This window comes from Teleopsis dalmanni, chromosome 1, assembly GCF_002237135.1.
Source record: "Teleopsis dalmanni isolate 2A chromosome 1, ASM223713v2, whole genome shotgun sequence".
Taxonomy (NCBI): Eukaryota; Metazoa; Arthropoda; class Insecta; order Diptera; family Diopsidae; genus Teleopsis; species Teleopsis dalmanni.
Genome location: NC_051846.1, coordinates 83,423,239 through 83,437,312, shown reverse-complemented (window position 1 = coordinate 83,437,312; position 14,074 = coordinate 83,423,239). Strand labels below are relative to the sequence as shown.

The window sequence follows — 14,074 nt, the reverse complement described above, 5'->3', positions numbered from 1 at the left end:
AAATATTTGTAGAAAATAGAAGACATAAGTAAATAACATTATTTAATCTTAATAAATTTTTTAAATTGTATTAAAAATTATTATTTTCATTATCTTTCCGCATTATTTGTATTAATATTAAAATGTTAAGTGACATTATAAATAACTAATATAAGCCTCATATTAACTCCCTCACCAGGTATTATAAACTAGGAAAATCAAACTCCACCTCTGAAAAATCTCGGCAATTGTCTTAGGTGATATTGCAATTATCCCAGAATCTATACGTGCTGAGACAAAAATCTTAAACTTGAAGGCTCTGCGTTTAGTCTTACCGATAAGTTAAAACACGAGTGAGTTATTTTACTCCTAAATACAATTTCATTCCGCACGGTAGTCTTATCATCAAGAATGCCACTCTTCGACTTAAAAATGCTCTGTGCCGATATAATCTGCTAAATGTGCATAGTTATTTCCAATTCAGGGATTTCATACTCTCAAACGGAATGCCTTCGAACGTTTGAAAGAGTGCTCCGGGACTGCAACAATTACAAGCGCAGACTTTATGGCAGACATATTCCCAACTCCGCTATTTACAAGTTTTTTCACATCTAGCATTTAATTGACTTTTTATTATCTCTAGCACTAAGATATTTTACCAAGGGTCATAATTATTCCTCTGATATTATTCATTTAGTTTGACTTCTTGTTGATCTACTTAATAATATGAGGTACAAATTTCCATAATTCCTGGCTCTTATCTCAATGACATTCTCCTGTAATCTCGCTCTACATCCTTTAAACATCCTTCCTTCCTCCCCTCGCTTATTAACAAATTTGGCTTAGGTATATTTGTTGTCTAAATACTAAGCATTCTGTATTACAATGTCCGACTTTCTCTTGATAACTCGAATAGAGCTTCAGTCAATTACTTAGAATTTGTTCATTTTACATTCTTAAGAGGTGGTTTTAATAGGTTCAATTCTCACAGTATGGTTTTCAACGCTCTTCACCTATCGGAAAAAAACTAATATAAGCGACGAAATTTAAACAAATCATCTACGCAATTGCTTATAAAACTTTGTAAAAATTGATTTCGATATCAGTTGCCCCAAATATCACAATTCATCGGTATATATGAACGCATTAAAAAACATAGAATATATAGAATACACAGAAAAGTCGAAATGTCAAAACACACGAATGTCATTCAATGAAAGGGTGAACTTGAAGCATTTAATTTTACAACAAAAATTAGAGTGGTAAATACTGGACACATTTTATTAACAAGAAACTGCCATGGTTTGTTATTTATGCCCTACTACCTCTAAATCTGAATATGACTGCATTCAAACATCGGTGGAAAACATTATAAAACATTGTTCATGTAGGTGTTTAAGATAACATTGTCTCAAAGTAGTTACATTTTACTATTCTAGATTTAAATCAGGAACATCAAAAACAATGTAAGGAAATTCATTTGTTAAAAGAACGAAATAAGCAACTTAACGATGTTGTAACAATGATGCAACGTCAAAAAACAACACAGTCGTGTAGTCAGGATTTTATTTCAGCGAAGAGAAGACGGAAACAAAGTATTAATGAAAATACATTTGCTATTGATTCAAGCTCCAGTGACACAAGTTTTAATGATGAGTTGCCGCAAACATCCAAATTAAATGTAGCCCTTGACAGTGAGGAACTTTTGGAATGTTCAGAATTGAATGCTACAGTTGATGACGAGAACATAGCCGAAACTGAAAATGTAATAAAACGCAAAGATTCGCTTTTAACTGCCATTCGGAAGAACATATCCGTAAATAGTTTAAGAGAAACAAATACTAATAATTCAACTAAAACAGTAGTAAATATGAATAAAAATAATAACAATATAAACAAGGCTGATTGGCTGGCAAAAGGGGCTTCACATCAAAAAATAACACATTTTATTGCTCCGTTGCCTTCAGAAAATGCTCAGTTAACGAAAAAGGATAATGACAAGAAAATAAATCTTTCATTAAATAAAAAAAATATACACAAATTTAAGCAAACCCGTTTGCAATTAGATGGACCACATGAACATAGTTACGATAAGGTTAATAAAAATTACAAAATTCTTATTATTAAAAATTTTATAATACAATTTTTATATAAAATTCAATAATGTAAATGTTGTTTTTAAATTATATGAAGTACTTCCTAAATAGTAAAATAGTTTTAGTTTTTATTACATGTTCTCTTCTAAATATTGAAATATGTACATTCCTTGCTTTCAGGTTGGCAAACTAGTGAATAACGATGTAATAATTAATAGTCCATTAGCTAATTCATCTTTAAAACAATCTAAAGCTTCCCGTTCGTGGCTGCTAAGGTATTATTTACTTTAATAACAATAAAAATAAATTAAATTTATATTTTTAGAGTAAGTAATAATTCAAAAGAAAATGTAGAAAGGTCTGCAGAAAAAAATTTACACGTTTCTGATCACATGGCTAATAATGACACCAAACGAGACAATCATGCCAGTCAAATTGAGTTTGATATATCTAATAACGATATTACAAAGTCTGATGAGTTACTGGCAGATATATTAGCTGAAGAACTCAACGAAGAAAAAACTAGTGAAAAAAGCGTTTTGGTGTTGACTCCGGCAACTCAGGATATAATATTTTTGGATGACACTGATATAGATAGTGATATAATCGTTAATCATAAAGAACGTGCAAGTTTGAAGAATTCGTGTGAACATGAGTATAAATATATTATAATCTAAATTATTCATATTTTTGATTTATATTTTAATTTAGGAGAGATAACTTGATTGCAAAATCAACTGTTTCCAATATTAATATTAAGAAAGAAATGTCTTCTCAGGACAACACAAATATTTTAGACGAAACATATGTAAAAGAATTAGAAGAAATAGAGAATGTTAAAGAAGAAAATCGAAGTATCTTCACTGATAAAATAAAAAACAAGTTACCTGATGCTAAGTATACGGACGATAGTGAAGATTTTATGGTGTTGCCGATAATGGTGAAGGAGGAAGAATGTAGTGAAGAACTACTTCATAAAAAACAAAGTATTAAAGAACGTTTTAAAATTGACTGCCAGGATTGTTTAAAAGTAAGCATATGTTAAATTTTAAATCTGCCATTTACATATTCTAAAAATTATTTACTGTTACAGTATATAGCATTTCTTGGTGATAATTTAAGTGATAGAGAAATTATGTCACATATACGTCAATGCTCACGCCATAAGGAAGACGAGTTATTAAGGTGGAATACTCCAGATGGTTTTTGGGATCCATTTATACGTTCCTTTAATGAAAATGATCCACGTAAAGAAGTTTTAATTGACACTCGTTTCGCTAATAAACGAGGAGGAAAATAAGGTCTTTGTCTATGTTTTTATGACATTCCAATTAAAATGAACTGATACATATCTAAAATTTGTTAAATTTTATATCGATTTGGTTTTATTGTATTTATTTAGTTTATTAATAATTAAGTGATATATATATTACGTTTTGTATATTTTATAATAAAATTAATGTAAATTATAAGTTTCCTCGCTTGGCTTGTTCGATTTCAATAGCAGTAAATAATGATTTGAAATTACCGGCACCAAACCCCTAAAATAAAAATTATTATTATTAATTTATATGAGTAAAATAGAAAAAGATTGAGTACATTGTGATTGTGACGTTGAATGACTTCTAAGAACACCGTAGGTCTATCCTGCATATTCTTTGTGAAGATTTGTAATAAATATCCGTTTTCATCATAATCAATTAAGATATTTAATTCCTTAAGAACTTTCATATCTTCTTTGATTTTAGTTCTGCTATGTTTCAGATTTTCTGTTAAAATCTCATAGTATGATTCGGGTATAGTTAGGAATTCTGTACCTCTAGCACGAAGGTTTCGTATTGCAGTTATAATATCACTTGTATTAAGTGCTATATGTTGCACGCCAGAGCCACCATAAAATTCAACATACTCTTGAATTTGAGATTTTTTTTTGCCGTCGGCTGGTTCGTTGATGGGCATTTTTACTGTTTCTTCATAGTTGGCCATTACAATAGAGCGCAGTGCTGAGTATTCGGTGTGAATTTGTGAATCATCAACTGACCAAAAACGATGAAATTGCAAAATGCGTTCATACCATGAAGCAACACTCTCCATTTGCAAATCTGGTTGATTACCTACTACATGATCAATAAAATTTAATTTGGTAGGTGGTAGTGAAGTCAGTAGAACGTCTTTCAGCACTGTTTTAAAACCTGGTAGGAACTCGCCCCGATATTTACTACGATCTACAAATGTGTGTGTTGTATCACCATACTGAGCAAATAAGTAAGAGAAATAATTTTATTTTATTAATAAAAAACATATTAATATTACGTTCTTACTGTTTTTATTGTAGCAAAACGTGCAACTCCAAATTCATCTTCCTCCTGCCAAATTTCACGTAGAACTTCTGCGCCGCGTTCTTTTGCAATTTTGAATATCACATCTAAATCATCAACCTCAAATGCAACATCTTTTACACCATCGCCATGCTTCATTAAATGTGCTCCATGCTCCTTTTCATCGGGATTATACGCAGAGATAAAAACGAAAACAATTTTGTTTTGTCTTACTGCATGTTTTGCAAAGCGCCGATTTCCAGTTTCAAGACCTTGATAGCCCAGTGGCTCAAAGCCTAGACGAGTTGTATAGTAACTCGCTGCTTGTTTAGCATTTCCAACGTAAAACGTTAAGTGATCAAAGCTAAGGAATTTTCCAGCTTCTGGCTGTAAAATAAATACTGTTATTATTAATTTTATTTATGTATGTAAATTATTTTATAGTACCTTTGGACCTTTGTCTGTGTAACTTGTCTGTAAGTAAATAAAATGTTTCGATTTAAATTTTAAACGAGTAAAAATAAGTAAGGAATAATATATATGTTAATTTTATAAAAGTATTACAAAATATTAAAACTATGGTGCATATCAGGGCTGTCCAAAGCACGGCCCTCGGCTAATGATTGTGCGGCCCACTACATGTTTTTATTCTACTATAATTACGAAAATTTTCTTTTGGTATACTGGTGAAACCACATTATTTTATTTTTATTGTATACCAACTAAATGAATTTAAATTGATTAATTAATAAAACTAAATTTAACATTATAAACATGGTTTTATTTTTGTCGAAAACAACTATGAACGTATGTATATGACCCTCCAATCTGTACAGTGATTGGTATTGGCCCGCGATCGTATCTAGTCTGGACAGCCCTGGTGTATGCTTTCTGGCTTAGATAAATCTAGCTCGCTAGGTTCCAAGTCTATTTTTTCTCGTCTCTCCCCTGCTTACTGGAATGAAGTTTTCACAATGCTGTGGAAATTTTCTCCATTCATTCCTAAGAGGTGGTTAGTGGGTTCAAGTCTCAGACGGTGGCTTTCGATGCTTTCACCTACTGTCAAAAAAACAATAATAATCGATTTGCTATTACATCTTTTTTATATTAATTAATTTACATATAAAAATTTTTTAAAATCTACACAATAAAATTAATGAAGATATGAAAAGGCAGGTCATGTTAAGCTGGAACAGATTTTCCTGCGACCAAACTGCAAAAATATTCACATCAAAGCAAGAAAATTACTCTCGATATGTACTGACAAGGATTACAGAACTATCATAGATAAGCTTACTAGTGACGAAAAATAAGCGACACACGCTTTAAACGCGTGTCTCCATGCCAAAAGTGGTATATAGGGTATATTAGAGATTTTGCGACATTTCTAATATTTACGTATTACGTTGCTTCCAATATATATTTAAAACGTTTGGAGGCTCTACATTTATAAAGTTTAAGCATCTGAGAGAAATAGAGTACTCTTAGAATCGCGAGAAGTGTTAACATCCTATATGATACCTACTTCAAATCTATACAGAGATATCTAGATTCGAAAGAAGTGTAAACATTCTAAATGTTACCTACTATAAGTCTACATAGACATGTTGTCAATCTGTTGTCGCTAGGGAGCAATGGATCCATAAATAGCTTAATTGACATATTCATCATTAGCTCGTTGTAATTATTGCTGTTATAGTCATTGTAAAATCTATCTACCTGTGGATGGTTATTGATTTCGTAAGCGATTATGAAACAGTCTTTTATACTATATAAATTAATTAATTAAATGCTCCAGTACTCTCTAACTCTAGAAATCAAAACATTTGCAGCTGTTTGGCAGTCAAATCGTTATTTCATCAACGACAATAAAAAGCAGCTATCAGAGACAGAAAATTAAAGTAAGGTCTTTTTCGAAAAAATATTTCTTCTCTATTTTTTCGAAATTTACATATGAATTACTGAACTTAGGACGTGTGCGAGTTAGGCACTGCACACATTTACCCATTTATCAACACGTATCGACACATCACTATATTATCGGCACAACTTAGAATTTCCCTCATTTAGAACGCAACTTAGCCTAACTCGCACACGACCTTAAATAACAGCTGCCATGTATAGTTTTTAATGCAAGTTAATTCTCAAATCTTCTGTTGCAGTTACAATGTACATATGTACGAGTATGTATGTTCAAAAACATTTCTATTAAAAAAATTTCTACTAAGAAAATAGTTTCTATTATCATAATTGATTTTAAAAAAATCAAATTTTATAACCAGATAGTTCTTTAACTTTAGTTAGATCCCGATCTTTCGATAACAGAAGTTTTCAACTATTTCATTTCAAGTCTTTATTTCCCTTACTAATGTCTTAATTAAAAAGATATCTAACAATATATTAATAATATATCAATATATTTTGTTTAGAAATTAATCCATAATTGTATGTATCTATTGTATGTGATCCAAAATTGTATTGTATGCTGAGAACTGATTTTAATCGAGAAGGAAACATATGGCTTCGGCGAAAATATATGCAGTCAGAGAGATTATGATTATAAAACGCTGTCTGTGACCCGTTGGCAATGTCAGTTGTTCTGTTAAGCAAAACCTTTGCCATGGTGGTAATCTGGAATAGCAACGCTTTTTGCCATTTATCGAGTAATTGAAGAGAGAAAGTTGTGCTCTACAATAAGGCTCCGATATGTCTGTTTTATTTCTTGTATGGAAGGTCAATGGATTTATTGCCGTGTTGAATTAATATAAAATAATTTTATTTCAGAAAAGAAACAAATATATATAAAATTTTATTTGATTTTTTTTTTATTATTATGAACAATTAATCGACTTTAAATAAATAGTATTAGCAAAAAGAAGAAAACAAGTTCTTTGAATAAAATGAATTATTTTTTTAAGGAGATTTAAGTTGAGAAATTTAATCCAATGTTAGGTTGAAAAAAACTTTTCAGGCTTTTCATATTATTTACACTGACTTGAAAGGTGTATCTTTTTCCCACAATATTTTTAAGATTGAAAACAGTTAACACAGTAAAGCATATATTTTTTAAAAAAATATCAAAAACTTTTATTAAATTTTACACAGAAGCATATATCTAAGCACTTATGTGGAGAGGTATTATTATATTGTTCCTCTCGTGAATTGCATCTTATCACTTTAAAAGATAGTTAAATATATTTTTGCAAGCACTATTCACTGTTGTAATTTGTTCACATACCATTACCACGGATCAAAAATAGTTTGTAAAACTTTTTAGAGAAATATTAACGCGACTTATTGAAGCGCTCGATGCTTCAGAGAACTACGGTGATTCTGCAATCTTCACTGTGTTTTTATAGTTTCGCTGATGCTAAAAACTCAGGTGAAAATCCTGTATAAGTTCGCGTTAGTATTTGTTATAATTAATTAATTAAATTCAATTCGATATTCATAAGCGAGCAGCTTCTTGTACTAAATTCTAATTTAAAATATATAAAACGAGTATTTTGTTTATCTTGCCGGCCGTTACAGTTGTTATTGTTTTTGCCACATTTTATTTTATTGATAAATATTTTGATTTTATTTTTCTAATACTTAAAATTCACTACACACGCTCATATTAACTAATCTGAGTTATTATTAAAATGTTTTGTTATAAATAAAGCTGTTCCTAAGCCAGGTTAAATACGGAATAAAATTTCAATCTTTAAATTTGAAAAAAAATGAATAAAATTTAATGAACTTTAAGCTTTGCCAGATAGCAACTCAATTTTACTGTCTTCGGTAGTTGCATGTATCTAGGATAAAAGAATTCTTATAAAGAAACTGTTATAGTTCATTTTCATTTCCGCAAAGTGTACTTTTTTTAATAAAATTAATTGTTTTATTAGTTGGTAGCAGTGGCAGGACTTTAGATTATTTTCATGTACCTCAATGAGCGATTTTTCGTCGTTTTGCTACCACATTCCTCTCAAGAACCCTAGTATAGAAGAATAGAGACTTAACCCATCCCGCTGAATTTAGATAATTTAATAGGTCTTCCGTCTTCATCGATAAACAGTCTGGTAAACTATCAAAGAAGTATCTTCCTAAGAACCAATATCTTCTGGATATTCACAGAGAAAATATATTATAGTTTCTTTTTCCTGCGGGTTTCCACAACTTCTGCAATGAGGATTATGGGGAGTGCGCAGTTTCTCTGTGTGGGTTCTTATACACCAATGACCAGAAAAAACTGCAGTAAGTCTTGCAGTGTTCACGCGGTCTGTTTTGATGAGTTCCGAGGATCTGTTTTTATTATAGGTGGGCCATGTTAACCTGGAAGTTGCACATGACTTAAGTGCCTTCTATCTGTTATTGACAAGTTGCAGAAAGTAGAGGAAGGTACTTCTCTTAATGGTCTTTAAGGTAAAATAAACTTGTACCGCCAGTGACACATCCAGGGAGGCACCAGAGCGGGCTAAACCGTCAGCTTTCTTGTTCCCTTCGATGTTCTTATGTTCAGGAACCCAGATGAGGGTGGTATCAGCCTGCCAATTTATCTTGTTGATTGCTTCTTTATATTCCTTTACTATTTTTGATTTTGTTATGAAAGATTCAAGGGATTTGATTGCTGCCTGGTTGTAAATGAAAATGGCAACACTACATCTGTCCTCGTTGTGACTTGCAATTTGCCGCAGAGCTTCTATAATTGCTATGATTTAAACCTGAAAAATCGTGGTCTCATTAGGTAGCCTACGAGAATTATTTATGTTTTTAGATTATTAGTATTCCTAATATAAGCTTTTAGATCAGGTTCCTTAGTCCACTTATATAAAATTTTTGTAAAAGAGAATATTCGCTATTATTGTAAAGTTATTTTAATATCATATTTAACAGATTTAAATTGGATTGTTACTATTACTAGTGAACTAAACCAGTTAGATCTCTGAATTTTTTCCTTTTAATTTTTTGAAATTACAGTTATTGATGTAGTGCCCTATAAACTTTATTTTGAATGTGTGCCAAGGGCAGCGGAGGGGGTTCACAGATTATTTTGTAAAATTGTAAATAGATTTTTTATAGATTATTATTTTAAACTGCAAAAAAAAAAAATTTGAAATAATTAAAAAACTTTCGCTAAATACCTATGATGTTATCAATAAGTTTAATTTTAATATAAAAATATACATTCATATAAAAAAGATAATCAACTATTATCTGCTACAAAATACTTTCCATGCTCATGTCCATATGGTTCCATTTCTTTTGACTTAGGATAGGCAATTATTCTATGGGTAGTATTTTCATTGTGAAATATCAATTGAGAAAGGGTTAAAGGTTCTTAATCTTGTTAGTTTTTTTGTTATTAATTGCATTGATTCACATGAGAATATAAAGTAAGTAACAGGAATACAATGGTTTCATTTATAAGAAATTATTAGTTAATTTTGCTGCTAAAATTCACATTCTATATAAAATATGCTGGAGCTCTTGTTATATATAAACTTTTAAAAGAAATATTTTTCAAGATAGATATACCAAATACGAAAAAATTAATATTTTTAGGTAAAAAACAATCACTGATTTCTTTTTTTCCTATCTATGCATGCCCCTTCGTTAAACAAATTTTGATTTTATATTTTGATAAACACCACATTATAATGTAGAGGGCACTTAAATTATTATTGTGGTCCCTTTAATTCCAATGAGGTGAGAACGAAATAGCAAACTGGACAGCAAAATGGAATTTTGTACTTATTAAATAACCACAATTATAATGACTACAACGAAAATTGTGTGATATATTATGTCTAAAAATTAGTATACTTGGCAATAAAATACTCTATTGAAATCCTGTTAAGTATATAGGACAGCGTTGTCCAAAGCACGACCCACGGGCCTCATGCGGCTCGCGACTGTTTAATAATCTACCACAATTACACAAATATTCTTTTGGTTTACTTTGCTAAAATCACATTATTTTATTTTTATGGTACACCAAATAAATGAACTTAAATTAATTAATTAATAAAACCAAATATAATATTATAACCATATTTTTATTTTTCGCAAAAACAATTATGAACGTATATATTTGTTTCTGTGGCCCTGTGGCTCTGATCTGGACAGCACTGGTCTAGACGAGTGAAAAAATAAAAGATAAATTCGAGCTGCGAAATTTTAAATGGTTTGAAGGTACATACTCAGTTCTATCAAGTTTCTGTAAATTGATAGTGTGAAATCAAATATTTATACCGGTTTGTATATTGTAGATGCAGGTCCTATATGGCATTGTGTGGAGAAACCAACTTTGAAATAATATACCGCTTTTAAAATTAGTTCCTCTGTTCTGTATCAAACGCTTATTGGTACAAAAAAAGAAATTTAATGTGAGTTTAATGTGCCAACCACCTTCTTTTCAATGAAATTGGCCAGATCTCATTAGGAAAGACTTCATCAATACAAAGTTAAAAAACTCAATAAGTTTCTTGATATAAATGATTTAAAAAGAGGTTCTTTACCAATTTTTAAACAAATTTATAATAAAAATTACACAAAAATTCAATTAATTAAAATAATATAAAAAGAATTTTTGTTGTTCTAGTTCACTTCTTTGTGAAACCTCTCTAAAAAATTACTAAAAATTTAATTAATTAAAAATGATATCCGTATTGGTGCTCCGTATCTCCTAGTCGGAGTACAGAGCGTAAATAAAATATCTGTGATGGTCTGTATTCTGTGTAACGTGATATATTCAGCCCATGATGAACTGGTGACCCAAACTCAGTAATATTCTCTAAAATATATTGGTTTAAGATATAATTATTATAGATACATATTGTTATATACTTATATATAAGAAAAGATATTAAAGAATATAAGTTATTTTTTTATTTTTAACTTCTCGATTTAACTAAAATGGGGAGCAACATATATTACTATACTGTTAAAAGAAAAAAATTGTTGTTGATTTTCAGTATTAACTAATTATATAATTAAGATACTTTATTTATCTTTTAATATTTCCGATTACCTCTATTTTATTATTGTTCTATTGAAATATAGTCAAAATAACTGTTATAAATTTCTTCTTCTTTAACATGTTTAACTTATATATGATATATTATACATAAGTAAATTCTGATAAACAAAAGTATATATGACTTTTAGATTTGAAATGAAGTCAAAAACAAAATATATGTAAATATTTAGTAAATATAAAAGTATATAAATATTCATGAGCCCAATCAGAACAAAGCGCATGGTCGCATGGTGGGACGGACACACGTCACGCATACGCCATGGTAACATTCTGACAAAACAGCAAAAAATGTTTGCACCTGTTTTTCTGCTTCGGTAATTGGGTTCAGTGAAAAGTGATACGAGTTCGTTGTTGTTGTGTGCCTCAATATAAAAAAATGCTAAGCAGTTCGAGCCCCCTAAGCAAGATATTGTTGTTATTTTATAGGTGATTTTTTTTGTGACTTATTTTTCTAGAACTTATGCTAAATATGTTTTTCAAATGTGAAAATAGAGAACAAATACTAACACCCAACAAAAAATACAAAATACCTTATTGATAAGTGAAAATATTTTAAATTTTAAAATATTATACCCGGCTTTATTTAAAAAAATTGCAATAAATATTTTTAATAGGAAAAATTAAAATATTTGGTGATATTAGTATTAAAAATACTTAAATAGAAATTTTTCTTAGAATTACATTTAAAAAGTTAGAAGAATTTTATATTAACCTTGTCATTGCTTTGAAATCTATAGTTGGATATTTTCCTTTTGTTTTCTTATTTGAGATTTGTATCTTTTTTAGTTGAAAAACATAAATGCACAAAAAAAAATCGTATAACAATAACAAAATAACAAATTTGCAAGAATAACGATGTTATCTAGTGTACATACTATACGACTTGGTTTCATCTACAAAATTTATTTATATAGAAAGGAAAGGAAGGATATATCAACAAGAAATAAGTGCACTTAATAATCAAAAGATTATATAGATAGAGTTTCTTGATAAGCTGAATATCCTTAACCAAAATAATAAGGTATAGATATTTTAGAATTGTCAAAAAAAAGCAGCCTTATTGCTTTTAGCCCTAGAACAATTTTTTGACTCAGAAAGAGATAATTTTTCATTATTTATATATATTAAAAGAAAAGAAAAAGCAAACAAGGATGTAATCTATGAAAGCTATTGCAATGAAAATCGCTTATAGGAACTTTACATCGATTGAGACTTTACCTAGGTGAACATCATATATCGAATGAAGAATAATGCATCTGTGATATAGGTTCGATGTTATAATGTTTTTAAGAAAATTGGACTTAAAAATACTGTGAAAGAATGAAATCCGAGGCATAATTGAACTCTATGTCACTTCTCAACTTAATAACAATTATAGTAATAAAAATATTTTACTGACTGATTTATTTACTTAAGTAAACAATTTTGAAGATATTTAAATAATACTTAAATAAATTTAGGTATTCCCTAATAAACTGTTAAAAACTTGTCTACTCTATGTTACTTATAGACTACAGAATACTGAAAAAAAGTTTGGAATCGATGATAAGTTTGGATATCCCACAAATTAATTTTATTAATTAAAAATATTGTGTTAATTTACACAGTATATTCCACTGTGTTCGAATATATACATGTGTTTCAAACGAATCACAAAGCGAAGAAATTAGACATAGAAAGCAGAACCAGAAACTAGACTAATATATAGTGCACCAAGAAAATGCGGTGTAAAAGTGGAGGGTTGGACGCAAATCGAAAATCACATAAGCATGGCTTAACATTTTAACTTAAAAGGGACCCTCCTTGAAGTAATGCGAAAGTGATTTCAAGGGCGCATAAGTCTCGCCGAAGAGTGGGTGTTTAAGTTCGTATACTACATATTAATGTTAGGGATCGGGCACATCATCCCGATGACGATCGGTTTGATGGTGCATAAAGCATTACGCATCCTAACCACACAGAAAAAAATATATCATGTAGAATATTTATGTAAAAGTTATTACTTGTATGAATATTTTTAATGAATATGTGCACTAACCAGAAGATGGTTATATGGATAATTGATGATAAATATTTTTTGAAATGGAACCCTTATAAAAGCGTCAAACTGAAAGTATAAACTTTTATAAACTAAAATTAATAGAACATGAGTCAATGCAGTCTAAATTTTAATTAAATGTAATATTAATAATAATATTTATTGTATTTAGAATCCAAAAATTATAAATTATTGTATACACAAACATTATGTTAATGGGCGTACCTTGAAGTGAAATGACTGATATTTTGATTTTGATATATGTTATAATTTATTTCATTTATAAATTATTTATAAAATATCCCTTTGTTTTGAGATGACGGGGAAAAATTTAAAACGTAATTATTTTTCACAAATAGAATTATTGCATAAAAATGATAATTTTAATGGTACTTTGCGTTAATATAATTTAAAAAAAATTTATTTTATTGTTCACAAATACTCACAATGTTATTTATATAATTGAATATATTTTTTAAGGGAAATGAAATATATTTTTTTCATGTTTTAATATATTTCAACCAAGTTATTCTCTAAAAAATTCAAATTATTTTTAAGTTCATTAAGTTTACTTTTCACGTTCAATATGAAAATATAAAGTAATTGTTTTATGGCTACT

General features: G+C 29.3%; 2 protein-coding genes across 2 annotated transcripts; one reads left to right on the top strand and one right to left on the bottom strand.

The window, feature by feature from the left end:
• The first annotated feature begins 1,166 nt into the window (after positions 1-1,166).
• Positions 1,167-3,460, top strand: LOC119668478 (myb-like protein D). The gene is made up of 6 exons (XM_038077990.1): positions 1,167-1,366; positions 1,419-2,074; positions 2,256-2,350; positions 2,401-2,730; positions 2,787-3,105; positions 3,169-3,460. The coding sequence occupies exons 1-6, from the start codon at positions 1,279-1,281 to the stop codon at positions 3,373-3,375; spliced, it is 1,695 nt and encodes a 564-aa protein (XP_037933918.1). The 5' UTR covers positions 1,167-1,278; the 3' UTR covers positions 3,376-3,460.
• Positions 3,461-3,477: 17 nt separating this feature from the next.
• Positions 3,478-7,713, bottom strand: LOC119668479 (4-hydroxyphenylpyruvate dioxygenase). Its single transcript, XM_038077991.1, has 5 exons — positions 7,632-7,713; positions 4,841-4,867; positions 4,397-4,780; positions 3,675-4,328; positions 3,478-3,616 (listed from the first exon to the last, which is right to left on the bottom strand). The coding sequence occupies exons 1-5, from the start codon at positions 7,632-7,634 to the stop codon at positions 3,542-3,544; spliced, it is 1,143 nt and encodes a 380-aa protein (XP_037933919.1). The 5' UTR covers positions 7,635-7,713; the 3' UTR covers positions 3,478-3,541.
• Positions 7,714-14,074: the final 6,361 nt, after the last annotated feature.